The following is a 21,919-nucleotide window of genomic DNA, read 5'->3' on the forward strand; positions in this document are numbered from 1 at the left end:
GGCCCCCTGACCATCCTCAAGAAAATAAAATCAGTCCGCGGCTGAATCTAGTTGATGATCCCTGGTTTAGAGGACTCTATGGATGAGGAATGCAATGGCCAGACCTCAGTCAGGGCTTCATAAAACGACAGACAGAAAAATACTGAGCCAGGAAGGGTTGAACGGACAACCTGAAGCATTCACACAGTGGACAGTGCCTCTGTTTCAACTTGTCAGTCACCATTTGCTCATAAACCTCAACACGAGGAAGTGAAGACTGCTCTGAAAACTCAATCACCTATTTGAGGTGCCTTTCTTTCCAAGGTTAGTGTCTTACAGCATAATGGTTTTTCCATACCATTGGAGTTCACATTCAACAGGAAAATGGAAATTTGTAGTAGTCAGTCAGTCGAAAACCCCATAGATATCTCAGTAATAGAATATCCACAGTCCATAGCTATTCATCAAGTTCCTCAGCTATGGTTGGAGCTGCTTTGTTGAAGACTACATTCTTTGTTCCCGCAGACTGCTGCAATCTCACAGAAGAGAACCACAAACTGAGGGAAAATATGAGATTTAATGCCATTATTCATCATGTCACTTTAAAAATATGGAATTGGCCATTTATTTGGAAATATAGCAACACTTTATCTGCAATCAAAAAAACATTCCTCTTCAGAATGTACATTAACCTTTACACATTAAGGCAGGTACAGTAAGAAGATGAGAAACCATTTTTTTGCCTTCTAGTTGTAGGGAGGAGCACAAAATGCAGTGAGGTTCAGAGCTGATTGTAACTGGATCACAATTTAACACTAAAAGTTCACTTTTGCCTTTAGGTTCACAGTCTCAAAAGGAAAGTCATCTTTCTAAACAGATACAGTTTCTCTACATAGAAAAGCGCCACAGGAAGCCTGTTGTGCTGGGAGCAGCTTGGAGCATGTCCTGAGCAGTAGCATCTTTGGTTTCACAGAAGAATATTGTAGTAATCGTCCTTGTAGCTGTACAAAACCACCACAGCAGCCCTGCAAAGACAACACACTCATTAAGTCCAAATACCAAAGCCCATTTCTCAATAATGCAATGTTTGTCCAAACAACTGCAAGTGGCCATTAGCAGGCTATGTTGAAGTACACTGAGCATACAAACTATTATAAACACCTGCTCTTTCCATGACAGAATGACCAGGTGAAAGCTATGATCCCTTATTGATGATGTCACCTGTTAAATCCCCTTCAAATCAGTCTCGAAGAAGGGGAGGTGACAGGTTAATGAAAGATTTTTAAGCCTGAGGACATGGATTGTGTATGTTTACCATTCAGAAGGTGAATGGGCAAGACAAAAGATTTAAGTGACTTTGAACGGGGTATGGTAGTAGGTGCCAGGTGCACCGGTTTGTGTCAAGAACTGCAACACTGCTGGGTTTCTCACGCTCAACAGTGTGTATCTAGAATGGTCCACCATCCAAAGGACATCCAGCCAACTTGACAACTGTGGGAAGTATTGTGTTCAACATGGGCCAGCATCCCTGTGGAACGCTTTTGACACCATGTAGAGTCCATGCCCCGACGAATAGATGCTGTTCTGAGGAAGGTGTTCTTAATGTTTTGAACTCTCTGTGTATACGTTTCCATATGTAAAGGGAATGCATAACAATTGCTATGGACATCAACGACAAACAACATAACCTATAACTGCTTTCTTGTGAAAGCCTACCACACCAGGTAAAGTTGGTTTGGGTAAGTTTTAACTGGCCGGCTCATTGTGGAAAAACAGCCTAATTGGACTATTCTTATTTCATTGTCACCATCATTATTGGCCCTTTCTTTTCATTCTTTCACAGAGTATTTCAGATGATCTGGCAGGCAGCGAGTTACGAGTCTGTTTTCAAGTAAATGAAAGAGTGGCTGTAGCTGCTGCTCAATGACTGCGGGGCCATATGGGCAGAGTAGTATATAGGCACGTTGCAGCCAGGCGACTGTTTACTACTGTGGCCTTTGGACCACTTTCAGTGCCTTCAGAAAGTATTCCTACCCGTTGACGTATTCCACATGTTGTTGTGTTACAGCCTGAATTCAAAATTGATTACATTTTTTTTCTCCCCCTCACCCGTCTAAACACAATACCCAAACAATGACAAAGTAAAAACATGTTTTAGACATTTTTGCAAACACCCGAGTGAATGCTTTGTAGAAGCACCGTTGGCAGCGATTACAGCTGTACGTCTTTCTGGGTAAGTCTCTAAGAGCTTTCCCCACCTGGATTGTGCAACATTTCAATTATTGTCCTGCTGAAAGGTGAATTAATCTTCCACTGTCTGGTGGAAAGCAGACTGAACAAGGTTTTCCTCTAGGATTTTGTCTGTGCCAATCTCCATTCCATTTCTTTTTTATCCTGAAAAACTGCTCAGTCCTTAACGATTACAAACACACCCATAACACGATGCAGCTACCACTACGCTTGAAAATATGGGCTGTGGTACTCAGTAATGTGTTGTATTGGACTTTCACCAAACATAACACTTTGTATTCAGGACAAAAAGTTAATTGCGGGGTACAGACATGAGGTGGTCATTCAAAAATCATGTTAAACACTATTGCACACAGAGTGAGTCCGTGGCAACTTGTGACTTGTTAAGCAAATTTGTACTCCTGAACTTATTTAGGATTGCTATAACAAAGAGGTTAAATACTTATTGACTGACGACATTTCAGCTTTTCATTTTTTAGTAAAAATGTTGAAAAACACAAGTCCACTTGAACATTATGTGGTATTGTGTTTAGGTCAGTGACAAAAAAATCTCTATAACACAACGAAATGTGGAATAAGTCAAGGGGTGTGAATACCTTCTCAAGACACTGAATCCGGCCCTCTCAGTCACCTAGTTCAAGCGAAAACAAACACATAAAACCCACGGTGAATATCTCCATTGTTAGCAAATGACGGTAATTTATCAGTAAACACTTTCCCCTCATCGGTGAATGAGACACACAGGAGATTAAAACCAACTGCTCTGGATGGTTGATGAAGAGCCCTGAAAGAGCCAGAGAAATGGGCTCTTGCTTTCTTCTGTGTCATCTCCATTCATGAAAGAGAACATCCATCAAATCCAACATAGGCTCCTTGTTCTGAGCATCTAAATAAAACTAGGCAGGGAAAACCAAAAATGGAGAGGCTTTAGCCCAGTCTTTGAGCAGGGCTATAGGTAGCGAGGCTGATATTAGCCCAGTCCCCTGTACAGACAGCCTGCAGTGGAGCTTTAACGGTGCCTGTGACCTGGCCCAGGGCTCTGGGTGTCACTCACAATGGAGAAACTCAGACAGCAGTCAGACAGACAGGACAAATCCTTACCCCAAATGGAAATCTGATCATCTGAGGAGTTGGTGGTGTTTTATAGACTGTAATTATCTCTGATTGCTCTGTTTGAAGAATTGACTGACATCCACACACCTGGAGTGTGGGCTGGGGACCCGGAGTGTGGGCTGGGGACCTGGAGTGTGGGCTGGGGTTTTCTGGTGTTTGCTGGTCATAAAAGGAAGTCTGGTTTTTAAAGGGCCTTTAATGCTCTCGACCGTTTTCCTCAGGTTTCATGATTTTTTTAAATAAAAAAAGGCAAGTCAAGGCCTGAGTCAGAACCTGGGAGCGCACAGGGGGTCATGGGGTCTACAGCCCTGCTCTCACACTCTGGCTGGCCTGGGTTTGCCTGCCCTGGAACACACAGGGCCTGAAAAAAACAGCTACGTACCTTTTTAGGATTTTGAAGCAGTGGATCTCCTCACAGATGGACTTGAGGTAGCGCTGCTTGGGGAGACGTGACAGCAGATGTTTAACGCTGATGTTGAACTGCTCATCTCCATCAAACTGGAGAGAAGAGTGGCAGAAAGAGAGAGTGAGACAGAAACCAGCAATCAGACATTCAACATAGCGGCTGCGATCAAACAAGCAGGGCTGTTTATGTCGGCTGTAGTTACTGCGTCGGAGACTGTGTGTACATTCACTCCCCCATCTGCAGTTAAATGGTGGGAATTATAAAAGATAGATATGCGAGTCCCAGGCCCTCACGGCTCTGTGGGGTAATTAGTCTGTGTGATGCATGATTTCCTGTGAGTCTGGGCACACACACTGTGTATTGTAATTTGTTTTATACAGCGAAAGTGTTTTCTCTGACACTCACAAATCCACATGTGTGATGTGAGAGGGGAACTGTATAGGACCACCATTCATTTGGCGCGAGTGTTTGCTTAGTTATGCAACACTGCTTGTGTTCAGAGCATGTTTCTTAACACCATATAATTGACATTCTCATTTGTATTTTTTTTTATTTATGAAAGCCAGGGGTTCCTGGTTTCGTTTGGCAAGCCCTGCGGTCAGGAGTTTGGAATGTTAGATTACACTTTGTCCCAGCTGGTAACTCGTGGTGTTTGTGCGAGGGGGACAGGGCAGGTGACCTAAAGGGTCCTGGCAGGACTGCTGGCGGAGGACAGAGTGAAGGTGACAAGGAAGGAAACAGGACTTCCTCCCTCCTCTATCCTGCCAAGATATCCTTTATTGACTGTTTCAGATAGGTTATGATAAGCAGAGCTGGGTACAGACCTCCAATGACAGGAAGTTGATGAGAGTTGCCTTCGGGAGGTCCACCTGGGACGGAACAGAGGGAGGTGCTTTAAGACTCCACAAAGACAATGGATGTTATCTCACCATGTACTCCCAGACCACACTGTATATAGCATGTTGTCTGTTTTCTAAAGGAAGTAAATGTAACCACAGCAACCAAATATAAACTATAAATATCAAGACGCAGTGGCAACAAAAAACAGAAGGCTCAGTTCCTTCAGCTAAAGGTGATGAAGTTCATTTGCACAATGTGCTGTATCAATTTAGTCTGTGAGCAGAACATTGCCTCATTCCTGGTTCTCTCACCACCACTAAAGGGCACTACTGTAAAGGTCCCTCGCAGGAAATCATAGAACCATCAGCTTATGTTCCATCTATGCCTTTATATTATATTTTGAGAAAATTGCATTTCTCTTTAGTTAGGGGTATTACCTATGACAGGCAGGTAGGATTACTGATGACGTGATCTGGAGGCAGACTTCTAGCTCTGAGTAAATACATACCGGCATCAAGGCGATTATGTCTGTAATGTTTCAAATTCAATACCTCACGCTCCAGCATCTAGCCTCTAACTCTGATGGGAACCAGACACAAACATATGGAATGACAAATGTATTTGGAGTATGTCGTATCAGTAAATACTACGCTGTATAATTTACTCGGTGAATACCTCCTTTCAAATTTACTCCAAAACCACAAATAAACTAAATATGGTAGCAATTTAGCTCCAAATGGCTTGCCCTCTCCTTTTGTTTTCTGTTTATTGTTCTGCGGCAACTGGAATCACTTTGTAGCTATCTACCTCCAGGGGAACTCTAAATCCCACTGCACGTCGATGTTTGCTATTATAGCTATCAGCTAACTTCTGTCCTTATTTCACTATTATACACATGGATTCAACAGATAAGATGTAAAGCGGGGGAAACAGAAAATGACTTACAGCCAGAACTTCGATGTCATTGCTCTTGTTCTGTAAATTGCTAGCAAGATAATGCAATCTGGTTTGAATCTGAAAAGAAGAGGGTGAAAAAAAAGTCATTTTTCCAATGAAACTGGGAAACAAAAGCCCCTTCATCTTCACATGCAGTTGGGCTCCATGTGAGCCAATGCCGTTAACAACTGGGCTGGCCGCGTGCGTAAAAGCCGTCGTGTTGTCTGACCTTGACGGATGCCACCGTGCTAAAGTGAGAGAGAGCTGGGAACCACAGCCAGGGAGAGTTGTGTCGTGGTCGCCTGCGTGACTGGGCTGAGCTCAATCTGTTAAAAAGTCGACTTCGGGACAGGTATGAGTGACCGGAGTGATTGATTGACAGACCTGGGTCTCGTAGCGCCGTCTGCCGCTGGAGGACACCTTCTCTGGTGAGATAAGTAACACATTGATGTTACTGGAGGCGCTGCTCCCGTGCTGCTCTGACGATCCTGTCAAGTCACAGCACGTACACACACACACACACAAAATAATGAGATCATGGGAATATGCCTGAGCTGAGCTCCTCTCTGACTTAGCTGTCAGCCTTCTCACACCATCACCCAGACACCAGTAGACTGAGAAGCCATAATTGTTACCCAGACTAATACGGCCATTGTGCTGCATTAAGGTTCACATATACTGTGCATGTGAGCTAGAGGTGGTGTGAAATGTAACACCGTCATTAAATCACCTTGCAGCTCACATAGTCACCATCACCCTTTAATTATCCATTCAACACAGCTCTAACGCCATGCAGACGCTCGTATGAAATCCAACCCAGAACCAAGTCAATGGTAATGGAGGGTCATCCCTGTATACAGGGTGGAGAAGAAGGCTGTTCAACCGTACCTGAGGCATTGACGAGTGACCCCTTGGTGTTCTGAGGAGAGACAGTCTCAGAGGTTTCCCTGTTGGAGGAGAGACAAAATAGCTGTATGAGTCTCTTTCCCCAACAACACTGAAAGTCTATTACAGAGATTGTGCGTGGGTTAATAAACCGTGTTGTCACCGGATATTTCTCTCCTCAAAGAATTTGGTCCGACATTTCTGAACAATGTGATCCACAAGGTCAGACTCTGGAATCCTCTTCTCTGACTGCCTTTCCTTCTCAAAGGACTTGACCTGGGGACACACGGGGGACAGGGAGGGGACACACGGGGGACAGGGAGGGGAAATCAGACCTGCTTCCAACACAAAACTTTCACACTAAATTCTCATTTTTCATATCAAACTAATGTATACGTCAAACCATTTGGAATTCATATCAAGACCATTTACATGCACTAAGCTAACAGCACAGGTGCAGTCCAATTATTGTACAAGTAGGAGAAGTCGCCAACAAAGGCAAATTACATTTCAGACTACGTAGTCAGATGCTGGCCCAGAGACTGTATCAGAGTGCTGCATTCCAGCCAGGACTTCATATACAGTTACAGTAAAGAACAGTTACTATGTAAAGAGCTTTGAGCATCTGGAAAAGCGCTATATAAATCCATTTTCATTATAATTACCTTGATGTAGTTCCCGTCCTTGTCTGAGACAAGGGCCATGCAGGTGATGCCAGCCTGTCTACAGTGCTCCAGCATAGTCTCCTGGGACTGAACACAATGACACAGTCAGACACAGAGGGGAACAAGAAACACTAACACCAAAGCCATTCTGAGAGTTAGGCCAACTTTTAGAAATGTGAATATTGTACTAATTCTAGAATTACAGTTACATAGCATTGTTTAAATATTCCCTATGTAATGTTTAAATATTCCCTATGTAATGTTAAATGCTATGTAAATATTCCCTATGTAATGTTAAATGGGGAGCATACATGGCTGCCACAGAACGTGTGGCTCAGTTGGTAGAGACAGCCCTTGCAACGCCAGGGTTGTGTTCAACTCCCACGGGGGACTAATACGGGGGGAAAAAATACACAAAATGTATGCTCTGCTAAAATGTCAAATACATCATAATGCTCATTTGGGGTAAGGATTTGTCCCGTCTTCTGAGCTAATTGTGCACCGCCCTTACAGGACTCCCAATCACGGCCGGTTGTGATACAGCCTGGAACCAAACCAGGGTCTGTAGTGATGCCTTTAGCACGGAGATGCAGTGCCTCAGACCACTGCGCCACTCGAGGATAAACCTGCCCTCAGCCCCATGTTTCTCATGTACGATGACAGTGGGATTATGGGAAAAGTAGTTTGATGTGATGTGTTTAGTAAAAGGTGGGCTGTCTAAGAGTACGAGTTGGAAGCAGTCCAGGTGGTTTAGGGGTGTGCTAAAAGCTGGGTTCAGGCAGATTTCAGTGGCTCTCCTATGGCTCATCAGTTCCTGTGAAAACAGAGAGCGTGTGCCGTACGTTTGGACAACAGGATTGGAATGTTATAATAAAAATGTAAAAAAACTCCCCCATTTCACACATGTCAGAGCAGGTACTGTGGCAAGGATAGGAGAGAGAAAACAGGGATGGTTGAGATACCACTGGGCCATGGCAGCGTACGGTCTGGATAATTAAATGTGTGCTGGTGAAATGCTTCACTTGTGCCTCAAATTCCTCCAGAGCGGCAGAGTTTTGCTTGGAACGGAGAGCTGCTCTGCCCAGTGCCCAAACCTGGGCCTGTCCAGGTAGTGCAGTCACCTGTGGCTGTGTGTGAGCAGCAGAGCGGATTTATCTTAATCAAGTACAGCCAGACATGTTTCCTCCGGCAGGCAGAGCTGGGTCAGACCAGAACAGTAGACTACTGAGGAACATTCTCTGTGCTGTATATCACCTCTGCTCTGCTCTCCAGCAGTCTCACTCCCCCACCAGCTTCCTCACGGCGGCTCTATCACTGAGACAGACCGAGAGGGCCAACCAGCTTTCTGCCATATGCCTCCCAGGTGACCGCATGTGGAACGGGTTGACCATATTTGTCTAGTAAAAGCTAGAAAAGGCATTTATTTCACTGTACTTGTGCACGTGACAAAACGTGAAACAAGACCCAACAAAAATAAAGTGGAACCATCGCCGGACGATAAATTAGCACTTACTGGAGATTTGACCAGTAAAAGCATGTGAAAGGGGTTAACATTAGACCATGAGGAAGGCGTCCTTTACCACTCTGATGTGTTAGACCGACATGCTGTCTCTCTCCTGCAGAGCTGTGTGAGCTCAGCTCTGTGGCTGGGAGGTCAGGGGGATGGAGTTGAGCAATCAGTGATGTTATAGAGTTTGCGATGGGAGCAACTGAAAAAGTAGAGAAGGAGGATACTAGAGGGCAAGAGGGAGTGAGAAAGGGTGAACGTAAGAGGGCAGGGGGAGCAGAGCAGTCGGCTGCACGCTCTGCCAGAGGGAGACACACAGACACCTCCTGGCCTGAGATCAGGCCGTCACGTAAACATGAAGAATGTGAGAGGCATGGCCCCAGCCACATTCACCAGGGTGATAACTACACAGCAACACTTCTCAGGTTAGAGTTGGTCAACAGACTTCACCAACAAACCGAAAATAAAAACTGCTTATAGAAGTCTTTACAGTAACAGAGATGATGAAAGTCGGCCAAGGAAACAACTGGGCATCGTGTTTCTTAAACGTGATACTCTAACAGACTTATATGAAAGGAAACTCAAAAAGGATCCCGTTTCCCTGAGTGTTTACAGTTCCACATACGGTCAAGGTAAATAACTTCACAGGCAGTTTGGTCCGCCTGTCCATGTGGGGTAGAATAGAATGGTGTCGCCCCCTGTTGGTTAGGTATTGTCACAGCAGAAGTGCTACGGGCTGCTCATCACTGACCTGTGACACGTCATAGACAATGTCAGTAGAAACCCCTGCTGTCCACAGCTTCTGGACCACGTTGATGGCTCGGCCCATGGAGATGTGGCCTACTGGTACCACCAGCACGTCACAAAAACTGAGAGACGCAGAGAGTTAGGTTAAAACCTGCTCACACACACACAGAGAGTTAGGTTAAAACCTCTTGAAGCTAGGGGGCACTATTTTTATGTTTGGAAAAATAACGTTCCCGAAGTAAACGGCCTATTTCTCAGGACCAGATACTAGAATATGCATATAATTGACAGATTAGGATAGAAAACACTCTAAAGTTTCCAAAACGGTCAAAATATTGTCTGTGAGTATAACAGAACTGATATAGCAGGCAAAACCCTGAGGAAAATCAAACCATGAAGTGGCTTATATTTTGCAAACTCCATGTTCCATAGCCTGCCTTTGCTCCATTTAAAAGGATATCAATTATCGCTTCCTCAAGGTATCAGTCTTTAGACATAGTTTCAGGCTTTTATTTTGAAAAATGAGCGAGAAAGATAACATTTATTTATTTTACCTTTATTTAACCAGGTAGGCAAGTTGAGAACAAGTTCTCATTTACAATTGCGACCTGGCCAAGATAAAGCAAAGCAGTTCAACACATACAACGACACAGAGTTACACATGGAGTAAAACAAACATACAGTAAATAATACAGTATAAACAAGTCTATATACGATGTGAGCAAATGAGGTGAGATAAGGGAGGTAAAGGCAAAAAAAGGCCATGGTGGCAAAGTAAATACAATATAGCAAGTAAAACACTGGAATGGTAGATTTGCAGTGGAAGAATGTGCAAAGTAGAAATAAAAATAATGGGGTGCAAAGGAGCAAAATAAATAAATAAATAAATAAATAAATAAAATACAGTAGGGAAAGAGGTAGATGTTTGGGTAAATTATAGGTGGGCTATGTACAGGTGCAGTAATCTGTGAGCTGCTCTGACAGTTGGTGCTTAAAGCTAGTGAGGGAGATAAGTGTTTCCAGTTTCAGAGATTTTTGTAGTTCGTTCCAGTCATTGGCAGCAGAGAACTGGAAGGAGAGGCGGCCAAAGTAAGAATTGGTTTTGGGGGTGACTAGAGAGATATACCTTCTGGAGCGTGTGCTACAGGTGGGAGATGCTATGGTGACCAGCGAGCTGAGATAAGGGGAGACTTTACCTAGCAGGGTCTTGTAGATGACATGGAGCCAGTGGGTTTGGCGACGAGAATGAAGCGAGGGCCAGCCAACGAGAGCGTACAGGTCGCAATGGTGGGTAGTATATGGGGCTTTGGTGACAAAACGGATTGCACTGTGATAGACTGCATCCAATTTGTTGAGTAGGGTATTGGAGGCTATTTTGTAAATGACATCGCCGAAGTCGAGGATCGGTAGGATGGTCAGTTTTACAAGGGTATGTTTGGCAGCATGAGTGAAGCATGCTTTGTTGCGAAATAGGAAGCCAATTCTAGATTTAACTTTGCATTGGAGATGTTTGATATGGGTCTGGAAGGAGAGTTTACCATCTAACCAGACACCTAAGTATTTGTAGTTGTCCACGTATTCTAAGTCAGAGCCGTCCAGAGTAGTGATGTTGGACAGGCGGGCAGGTGCAGGTAGCGATCGGTTGAAGAGCATGCATTTAGTTTTACTTGTATTTAAGAGCAATTGGAGGCCACGGAAGGAGAGTTGTATGGCATTGAAGCTTGCCTGGAGGGTTGTTAACACAGTGTCCAAAGAAGGGCCAGAAGTATACAGAATGGTGTCGTCTGCGTAGAGGTGGATCAGAGACTCACCAGCAGCAAGAGCGACCTCATTGATGTATACAGAGAAGAGAGTCGGTCCAAGAATTGAACCCTGTGGCACCCCCATAGAGACTGCCAGAGGTCCGGACAGCAGACCCTCCGATTTGCCACACTGAACTCTATCAGAGGAGTAGTTGGTGAACCAGGCGAGGCAATCATTTGAGAAACCAAGGCTGTCGAGTCTGCCGATGAGGATGACAGAGTCGAAAGCCTTGGCCAGATCAATGAATACGGCTGCACAGTAATGTTTCTTATCGATGGTGGTTAAGATATCGTTTAGGACCTTGAGCGTGGCTGAGGTGCACCCATGACCAGCTCTGAAACCAGATTGCATAGCAGAGAAGGTATGGTGAGATTCGAAATGGTCGGTAATCTGTTTGTTTGTTGACTTGGCTTTCAAAGACCTTAGAAAGGCATGGTAGGATAGATATAGGTCTGTAGCAGTTTGGGTCAAGAGTGTCCCCCCCTTTGAAGAGGGGGATGACCGCAGCTGCTTTCCAATCTTTGGGAATCTCAGACGACACGAAAGAGAGGTTGAACAGGCTAGTAATAGGGGTGGCAACAATTTCGGCAGATAATTTTAGAAAGAAAGGGTCCAGATTGTCTAGCCCGGCTGATTTGTAGGGGTCCAGATTTTGCAGCTCTTTCAGAAAATCAGCTGAACGGATTTGGGAGAAGGAGAAATGGGGAAGGCTTGGGCGAGTTGCTGTGAGGGGTGCTGTGCTGTTGACCGGGGTAGGAGTAGCCAGGTGGAAAGCATGGCCAGCCGTAGAAAAATGCTTATTGAAATTCTCAATTATTGTGGATTTATCAGTGGTGACAGTGTTTCCTATCTTCAGTGCAGTGGGCAGCTGAGAGGAGGTGTTCTTATTCTCCATGGACTTTACTGTGTCCCAGAACTTTTTAGAGTTAGTGTTGCAGGAAGCAAATTTCTGCTTGAAAAAGCTAGCCTTGGCTTTTCTAACTGCCTGTGTATAATGGTTTCTAGCTTCCCTGAACAGCTGCATATCACGGGGGCTGTTCGATGCTAATGCAGAACGCCATAGGATGTTTTTGTGTTGGTTAAGGGCAGTCAGGTCTGGGGAGAACCAAGGGCTATATCTGTTCCTGGTTCTAAATTTCTTGAATGGGGCATCCCTATTTAAGATCGTTAGGAAGGCATTTAAAAAAAAATATCCTCTACTGACGGGATGAGATCAATATCCTTCCAGGATACCCCGGCCAGGTCGATTAGAAAGGCCTGCTCGATGAAGTGTTTCAGGGAGCGTTTGACAGTGATGAGTGGAGGTCGTTTGACCGCTGACCCATTACGGATGCAGGCAATGAGGCAGTGATCGCTGAGATCTTGGTTGAAGACAGCAGAGGTGTATTTAGTGGGCAAGTTGGTTAGGATGATATCTATGAGGGTGCCCCTGTTTAAGGCTTTGGGGAGGTACCTGGTAGGTTCATTGATAATTTGTGTGAGATTGAGGGCATCAAGCTTAGATTGTAGGATGGCTGGGGTGTTAAGCATGTTCCAGTTTAGGTCGCCTAGCAGCACGAGCTCTGAAGATAGATGGGGGGCAATCAGTTCACATATGGTGTCCAAAGCACAGCTGGGGGCAGAGGGTGGTCTATAGCAGGCGGCAACGGTGAGAGACTTGTTTTTAGAGAGGTGGATTTTTAAAAGTAGAAGTTCAAATTGTTTGGGTACAGACCTGGATAGTAGGACAGAACTCTGCAGGCTATCTTTGCAGTAGATTGCAACACCGCCCCCTTTGGCAGTTCTATCTTGTCTGAAAATGTTGTAGTTTTGGGATTACAATTTCAGAATTTTTGGTGGTCTTCCTAAGCCAGGATTCAGACACAGCTAGAACATCCGGGTGTCATTGTATGAGATAAGAGTCATTGTATGGCCAGGTGGCAGCAGCGTTTTGCTTGGCGCAACAGAGTTTGGGCAGCCATTGCCTTTCCCTCTATGACTGAAAAAGACAGTTGATATATTATCGACTATATATATTATAAAAACAACCTGATGATTGATTATAAAAAAATGTTTGACATGTTTTTGTGGACATTACGGATACTATTTGGAATTTGTCTGCGTTGTCGTGACCGCTCTTTCCTGTGGATTTCTGAACATACAGTGCCGTTTGTTTGGCACGTTATTTTGGATATAAAAATAATCTTTATGGAACAAAAGGAACATTTATTGTGTAACTGGGAGTCTCGTGAGTGAAAACATCTGGAGATTAAAGGTAAACGATTAATTTGATTGCTTTTCTGAATTTCGTGACCAAGCTACTTGATGCTAGGTGTTCATAATGTTTTGTTGAGCGATCGATAAACTTACAAACGCTTGGATTGCTTTCGCTGTAAAGCATATTTTCAAAATCTGACACGACAGGTGGATTAACAAAAGGCTAAGCTGTGTTTTCCTATATTGCACTTGTGATTTCATGAATATAAATAGTTTTAGTAATATTATTTGAATGTGGCGCTATGCAATTCAGCGGTTGTTGATGACAATTATCCCGCTAAAGGGATGGCTAGCGTCAAGAAGAAGAAAAGAAAACCTGCTCACACACACACAGAGAGAGTTAGGTTAAAACCTGCTCACACACACACAGAGAGAGTTAGGTTCAAACCTGCTCACACACAGACAGAGTTCCACACACATTCTGAGTTAATTACAGAGGGGTTAGACCCATCAACTGTCATTGTACAGTATAGAAAAATGTGAGCCTTTCCCAAAACAGAAACATTTTAGAGGCTGGATAATAACGGACATGAATTTTAATGGAGGCTCAAAGTAATAAGCCATCATCAAATATGACCTTCTGTATCTTTGGGTCATTAACACTGATTAATAGTTAATAGTACTCACCGGCTCTTCCATGCTGGCCAGGGCAGCACAGACTTTGTCCAGAGCCAAACTGGCCCCTACTGCCGAAGGGACAGGAGCAGAGGACGCTGGGCCACGGAACTCAAGGATCTACAGGAAGAGAACCCTGATAAGGACTAAACCCTGATAGTTCAACACCTCCAAGGACCTGAGCAGGAGGGTGGTAGATGGGGACATTACCAGGTGGTCGTATCTCCCTCCTGCAGCCATGATGTCTGGCGCTGCGCGTCTGCGTTTCTTGATGAAGGCCACAAACTGGAAGATGACCCCACAATGGTGTTGCACCTTATAAACCAGACCCAGGTTTACCACCACCTACAAGACACAAATATGAGAATCAATCAATCTAGAAATCCACAGGAAAACACACGCAATGCCATTCTCTTTATACACCAGACTCTGAGTAAGAGTTAGGAAGTGGGAGATCTACCTGTAGCTTGACTCCCAGGCTCCTGAGCAGGCCAGTGAGTTCCTCCGGGTCTTTAAGGCCCTGCTTTGCCAGCTGGGTGACTGCAGTCTTCTATTTGGTCAGAGAGGTGATGAGGGGGACCAGGTCCTGCAGGTCTCCTTTCTGCTCTATGTATTTATACAGAGTCTGCAACTGACAGGGAGAGACAGAAAACATCAGACACAGAAAATACATTCTGTGGTTGAGAGCAAGGCAGTGTTCAAGAAAGGCGGACCCTGAGCAGAGAAAACTCGAGACACTGATGAATTCACCAGACCGGTCGTAAGCACCAGAGGCCAGAGACAACAGGAGGTACTTACACTGTTGTTGGACAGGGACAGGTTACAGAACTTGGCCTCCACCTCTCTCCTGGTCAGCTTTTCACTCTATGAACAGAGACAGGATACCATTTTAGAGTTACAGTTGTAGAACAAAGATGTAACAGACAAAACTTATATACACCACACAATGTGCGCATGCATGGTGTGTGTTTAACTTGTACATGAGCGCTGTGTGCGTAGTACTAACCATGGCGTCACAGAGGATGCTGGATGCGTGGCTCAGTTTGTCCTCGGGGATGCCGCTGTGTAACAGGACGGCCTTCAGCAGGCTGGTGTGGTTCAGGTAGATGTGGTAGTTCCTCTCATAACACAACATCCAACAACACACCATTACACCACCCAGCAGTTTCTCTCCTGGTAGAGAGGTTGGTAGTTCCTCTCCTAACAGCATCATCAAAACACAATTACAACTGTGCACAATTACAGTCCAACCTCATCCCTAAAGCACTACTGTAGGACTGCTCAGCTGCCCTCTCGTCCAGAGTGACATACATTCTTAAAAGCTTTCACACACACAGAGGTAGACCCTTTTAGAGGGGTCCTGGAGGCATGCTGGTCTTTTAGCAGAGCAAAGCAGGCCTGGGTTGGAATGGGTTTGTGCTGGGTGAACTGGGCCTCCTGCACTGTCTAGAACTCAGGGAGTGAACAGGTCTGTGACCAGAGCTAGACAGAGACTGGACAGTAGTGTCTGTGCCTGAGGCGAGACAGGGAGTGTACTGAAAAGGACAATATGGTCTGTGACTTTAGCTAGACTGACAGGGGTAGTAACATGGTACGAGGAATTACTAGACGGAGTGGTAACAGTGTGGTACCTGCAGGACACTGAACTCCTGGATAATCTCTGAGATGGTGAAAATGGTCTCAGCGTCAGGCAGCAGGCTATTAGTGACGGGGACAATGACGTCAAAGGAATACTCCAGCAGCTCCCTGGGGTGAGCTCTGTCCAGCTTTCTGGGCCGGAACACACGCTCAATGCTCCACCTGCACACTCACACCATTACAATGGACATAAACACGCTCGATGCTGTACCCACACACACACACACACACACACACCATTACAATTGACATAAACAAACGCTCGATGCTCCACCTGCACACACACACACACAGGATAACATTGAGGTTTATCAAAGACTGAACATGCATATGAAATGGATAGATTCAAGTATTCAGTGATTGACTATGAGATTTACCTCTTGAAATGGGTAATATTATTTCTGGCCACAAATCTTGCGAATGCAATCTGGAATGGATACAAAAGAGAATAAGTAAACAGTGCATGCAAGACGACAATAAATCACTGTGGAAACACAGTTAGTCCCAGGGTTGTCCCGGGGTTGTTCTGGCCCTAGTCCACTGAGTGCTGGGATCACTGAGGGCTAGTTAACGGGGCGTGTAGTACTTCCTGCTTCCTGATGCTCACCCGGAGGTCGTAGGGCAAGGTGACCAGCATGCCACTGTGATCCATCAAGCAAGAAGGCTCACTGCCTTCATACAGCTTCCTGTTCCTGGGGAGGAGCAGGGGGGTCTGGAGACGCACAGCCCCTGGAAAGACAGCCACAGAGACACTAATGTAAATGTATGATAATAAGTTCAGCATACACTGATCAAATTATAAATGCAAAATGCAACAATTTCAAAGATTAAGCCCTAATCTATGGATTTCACATGACTGGGAATACAGATATGCATCTGTTGGTCACAGATACTTTAAAAAGGTAGGGCGTGGATCAGAAAACCAGTCAGTATCTGGTGTGACCACCATTTGCCTCATGCAGCATGACATCTCCTTTGTTTCTGGATATTAACAGGAGCATCTCAAACATGCTCAATAGGTGACATGTCTGGTGAGTATGCAGGCCATGGAAGAACTAGGACATTTTCAGCTTCCAGGAATTGTGTCCAGATCCTTGCGACACGGGGCTGTGCTGAAACATGAGGATGATGGCGGCGGATGAATGGTATGGCAATGGGCCTCAGGATCTCGTCACGGCGTCGCTGTGCATTCAAATTGCCCTTGATAAAATGCAATTGTGTTCGTTGCCCGTAGCTTATACCTTCCCATAACATAACCCCACCACCACCATGGGGCACTCTGTTCACAACACTGGAATCAGCAAACCTCTCGCCCACACAACGCCATTCATGCAGTCTGCCATCTGCCCAGTACAGTTGAAACTGGGGTTCATCGTGTGCAAAGCTGTCATCAAGGCAAAGGGTGGCTACTTTGAAGAATCTAAAATATATTTGGATTTGTTTAACACTTGTGGTTACTACATAATTCCATGTGTTAATTCATAGTTTTGATGTTTTCACTATTATTCTACAATGTCGAAAATAGTAAAAATAAAGAAAAACCCTTGAATGAGTAGGTGTTCTAAAACTTTTGACTGGTACTGTATATGAACAGATGTTCAAGTCAAGGCCCCAGTGAGGTCTTCATAGCAGCAACTTTAAAGTGGAATGGGTCAAGTCATTTGCCCAAGAGAGTAAACAACTTCAGCTCTTAAAATAAGAGTCTGAATCTGGACTCACCATGTTTCTTGAAGATCCTGGTGATTGTTTCGTACACATACGGTTGCAATCTGGCACTGTTGAAGTTAAAGTTGCCCTGCAGCAAAACAAAACGCAGTCTGTTAGGAATCAAAAGGCATCGATGAAAGCTCAAACAGTCCCGCCATTATGTGAACCAGATGACAGGAGATCTGTATGATCACAGAAGCAGCATCATTACTGTGTCTACAGTGACACCTACAGGAGGAGATGGGTAGCTCTTCCTACTTTGGACCACTCTATTCTGCGTTCAACAATTTCTTCAATACCGGTCTGTCACAAACAATGGTTTGAGATGCTATGACGTGGTAGAGAGGACAGTGATGCCCAAGTGTTCATGTCTGGTTGGCTTTGGGTTGTGTTTGTGTGGTAGTCCGCTAGGACAGGTTTGAGGGTCTGCGCCACTGCGTCAGTGGGTAGGCCTGGTACCTTGCCCGGAGCAGTAGGCCTGGTACCTTGTGGAGGTCGATAACGTAGGTGTAGTCCATGACGGGGGAGGTGATCTGGGAGAACAGCTGGTTGACCATGGTGCGGTAGGCCTTGCCATTGACGTTAGCCATGGTGTGCTGCAGGACCTCGTGGAGCTCCGACTCCTCCATCTGGGGCGGGGGCAGCAGATCACTCTTCAGGAGTTCCTGGGCCGTGGGACGCAGGGCCGGGTCATGGTTCAGCAGCTAGCCAATAACCTTCATCTGAGATAAGACACAGGGCTAGGGATCAGTCTATCAAAGTCAAACTGCCTATACTGTGTAATGTCACTCAGTTTGGTTTCATTAACAACTTCCCATTGTGGGACGATAAAGTGAACTACTACTTCTACATAGCTCCCTGAAGTTGTGTGAAAGTATAACTTGTGTAACATGAATTGAATACGTCCTTCCTCACCTGCGTTCCACTCTTATACTCAGGGAAATCTTCAGGGAAGTTGATGTCCTCCTGCAGAGTGGAATGACAGAGTAATGGGACAGTGATGAAGGAGTGAGACCCTTCCCATAGCCCCCCCGCCCCAGTCTGTGTTCTCTGTGCTGGACAGACTGACCATGCGCAGCTGGCTCAGGACTGAGATTCGTTCAGAGCCGGTGGTCATGGGTCGGTAGGATATCTCAAACAGGATAATACCCAAGCTAAACAGATCCACTTTCTAAGGAGAAACACAGATCACAGGATGAGCCCTCTTCCCTTTACATCTGGTATATACAATCAATCCTGAATTATATATTTCCTAGTGAGGATACAGTAACACTGTTGGAGAACCTTGAACTACCTCTAAACAGATAGAGGACACTAGTCTATGCTCCACCCAGGAGTCAAGGCCCTTAATTCATTACAAGATATTATAATTCCTAGACTACTTTTGAGATTACATTTTTGGATGAATGATTGTTCTGAGACAGTTTCTTAAAGTCTTTATTTTATTCTTCTGAATTGACGTTGGTGTGTGTTCCATTTATATTTCTTGCCTGGTTGTAAGTGGCGTTGGTATTTCCTTACACCTCTGGGCTGAAATATAGGGCAGTACCAACCATACCAGTCATATTCCCTATTCAGAAATAAAATATACATAATCAATTTAGCAAATATACAGTCCCTGAGTCACTTTATAAGCTAGTTAGATAAGGATGGATTTTGCTTCTCAGTACCTGTTTGGTCCAGTTTGGGAATCAGAACAGAGCCACTCTCCTCAATATTCAGTATACTTGCTGCGGCCTGTAGGGAAGAGACGATTTCTACAAAGTCAGTTCTTTGTTCATTCTTGAGTTATTTGGGAAACACAGAACAAAAAGAAATACTCTAACTTTTTTAAAGCGTCAACATTCCACTTTAGCCAGAAGATTCCGACCCTACAGTTTTGCTTGTTTACACTGAGCTGCACTGGGGTCGGAAACACCATCATGGTTAGATTAAGACTTGTGACTGATGACTTGAAATTGCCTTGATTGTTGACCAATGACCAGTCATCAGCATTGGCACAAAGGCAGGCTTGCATATCCAGAGATTAAGGACCAGAAAGCACTTGTTTATGTAGGCCTATATTATTTAATTGATCATTTCCTATTTCATATAGGCCTAGTTTGGGTGGCTACTGGCTGGCTATATGTCTAAAGATAGCTGTAACATTGCATTATGGGATGATAATATATTTTGGTGAATTAATTATGGTATTTTTGAGGAAGAAAAGGGCTTAACCAGTTCAGATGGCAATGAGTATTGGAAATGACAACTACAAATGCAGGCCGAAAAACAGTTTATTTCTGCATCTTGCATTTTTAAAATGCATCAGCGTTTATGGCTATAATGAGAAGTTACATTTGTGCAGCTGTTGTGCGTGCATGGTCGCGAACTTTGAACACTGCTTTTTGGGGGTTGTGAGAGAAAAAAAGTTTGATAACTACTGAGCTAGCAAACAGATTGCTGATTTGCTTTACAGCTATAGGATTGGGCGCAGTGTAAACATCAAATTGTAGGAGAGAGTATTGCCATAAAAATACAGCTCAAAAAAAATGTTGGTGATCAAGAATACTAACTGTTTACTTTACAAGCTCACCAGAAATGGAGCATCAAGCAACAATTACTAGCATAGGCCTTAGTGGTCTTCTGGTATGTCAAAATTGCTTGAAAATAATAAATTACTTATGAAGCTTGCCTTTGGATTTTGTTAATAACATTATTACATAATCTAAATGTGTTATAGACAATGAAAAGGGCTGTCTGGTAGCCTCAAACAGACAAAGATTTGTAATTGAACAAGTCATTTCATGTATAGATTATGTTTTAGCTGACTTAAAAACTACTCGACTTGCGCTTATAATGCACGACTTGGACAGAACTTGAGACTCAACCCATTCTACTTGGGTCTCGACTTGAGAACACGGCTTTAGAGACCTCAACATGAACTTCAAGGTATCAGTTAATGAATCTCCATCAAGAGGAGACAGCGGAACCCGAGGACATTAAGGCATACCACACTAGCAGGATGGTCTGTGGCCAGGCCAAAGTCTCCAATTTTCACATGGTCCTGAGCGTCCAAGAAAATGTTGACAGGCTTGAGGTCTCGATGAATCATCCCCTGTTTTAAGGATGGTGATCAATTAGTGCTAATTGGAACCATTGCTGAAAGCATGTCACATGCATGCCATCATTGTTGTTCTAAGCCGTGCTTTGACAGCTTGGAAGGAAGGAACATGCATACCAAAACATTTGATTGTGTGAGAAAAAGAGAAGAGGGTCCTTTAAAACAATTTTGCATCAAACACATTTCAAAAAACACTATGAATAAAGTCAAAATTCCCATAGATACAATTTTGCAAAGGTGGAGAATGAGTCATCATCAATTCCTACAGGACAAATGATATCCCACTTCAATTCCCACTATGAACCTAGAAAAACCTTTGACATTGGGATCTGAAGAATTAGCAGATACTTGGAGTGGAACAGTAGAATCACAAGCAGTGACTGTCCTGGACTCCCTCCTTCCTAACCGATTGTGACAGGACAGTCCCACCTCTCTCCTCAAAGTCTCGGCTCTTAAACGTTACATCTCTGTTCCACACCCTGAAACAGACATTGAACCCTGCAGTACACTCTGAGGAGGACACTAATTAGGGAGGGTTCACAGACACACCTGTTGGTGGATGTAGGCCAGGCCATCCAGGATCTCCCTGAAGAACCTCCACAGGCGACTGTTGTCCTGATGGAGGCCCTGGTCAATGGTGTCTCGTAAAGTGCTTTTTTCACAGTATTCCATCTGGAGGGAGGAGAGAACACAGGTTAGATATTAGACATAGAACAGTGTCCTCTAGTGGGGTATTAGTTGAGTGCTAGTGAACGGAGCTTTACCTGGATGTAAAGATAAAGAGAGTCTGTGCTCTCTATCGTGTCACCACCCATTCTATTGCTTGGCTCTTCCTGAGGGATGGTGGTTACATTGATTCAGTTGATGAAAGTAACACACAAATTGGTGATAATATATGTGACTGAATTCAAGGTGAGCTTTTGTCAACTTTTCAAGATTGGCTTTTTTTTTTTACACAAGTACACTCAGAGCTCCAAAATGGTATATCACATAGTCGAGAGGAAACATGGGAAAGTTATGCTTCTTTGAAATCTGAGTAACTTGTCATCGCACTTTGGAGAAAAGTAGGAGAAGAATGCCCTTGAACGATTTTCACGCTTTCTAGAGAGCTCTTCTTTGTTTACGCCCCTATTAAGCATCGTTCACAATCTCTTATGCCTTAGCCCCACCCATTTCTTTAAGAATTCACATGTAAAAGACATGTCAGTATGGCATTGTCCTCCAGGAAGTAATATCTCTATCGTCTCCATTCATTATCTCAGCCAATCATGGATCTTGCCTTTCTCCATACATAGTGCTTTTTCTATGGCTAAACTTCAAATGCCTACGATTCTGAATCAGGTCACATAAACACTAACCTGGGATATGCTGCCATCTCCATTGTCAACAATTATGTCACTCTCTGAGTCACTGTTTGAAGGGCTAGACGCAAACAAACCAAAAAAAATACTAAAAGTAAATAATTTTAG

At 44.3% G+C, this 21,919-nt stretch overlaps 1 protein-coding gene across 1 annotated transcript in view; it reads right to left on the reverse strand.

The window, feature by feature from the left end:
• Positions 1-549: 549 nt before the first annotated feature.
• The window catches only part of LOC110504199 (eIF-2-alpha kinase GCN2-like), a 28,065-nt gene continuing 6,695 nt past the window's right edge, over positions 550-21,919 (reverse strand). Inside the window, 27 exon segments of the mRNA XM_036963049.1 lie at positions 550-1,004; positions 3,725-3,840; positions 4,573-4,617; positions 5,534-5,602; positions 5,909-6,012; positions 6,413-6,471; positions 6,573-6,685; positions 7,075-7,161; positions 9,333-9,479; positions 14,015-14,122; positions 14,213-14,347; positions 14,463-14,633; positions 14,801-14,866; positions 15,009-15,122; positions 15,634-15,802; positions 16,018-16,067; positions 16,248-16,369; positions 17,360-17,435; positions 17,833-18,069; positions 18,263-18,313; positions 18,417-18,518; positions 18,838-18,917; positions 19,018-19,084; positions 20,340-20,444; positions 21,000-21,122; positions 21,215-21,283; positions 21,809-21,872. Of these exon segments, the coding sequence (XP_036818944.1) occupies positions 947-1,004; positions 3,725-3,840; positions 4,573-4,617; positions 5,534-5,602; positions 5,909-6,012; positions 6,413-6,471; positions 6,573-6,685; positions 7,075-7,161; positions 9,333-9,479; positions 14,015-14,122; positions 14,213-14,347; positions 14,463-14,633; positions 14,801-14,866; positions 15,009-15,122; positions 15,634-15,802; positions 16,018-16,067; positions 16,248-16,369; positions 17,360-17,435; positions 17,833-18,069; positions 18,263-18,313; positions 18,417-18,518; positions 18,838-18,917; positions 19,018-19,084; positions 20,340-20,444; positions 21,000-21,122; positions 21,215-21,283; positions 21,809-21,872 (2,707 nt within the window). The 3' untranslated portion in view covers positions 550-946.

Source organism: Oncorhynchus mykiss, chromosome 25 (assembly GCF_013265735.2).
Source record: "Oncorhynchus mykiss isolate Arlee chromosome 25, USDA_OmykA_1.1, whole genome shotgun sequence".
Lineage (NCBI taxonomy): Eukaryota > Metazoa > Chordata > Actinopteri > Salmoniformes > Salmonidae > Oncorhynchus > Oncorhynchus mykiss.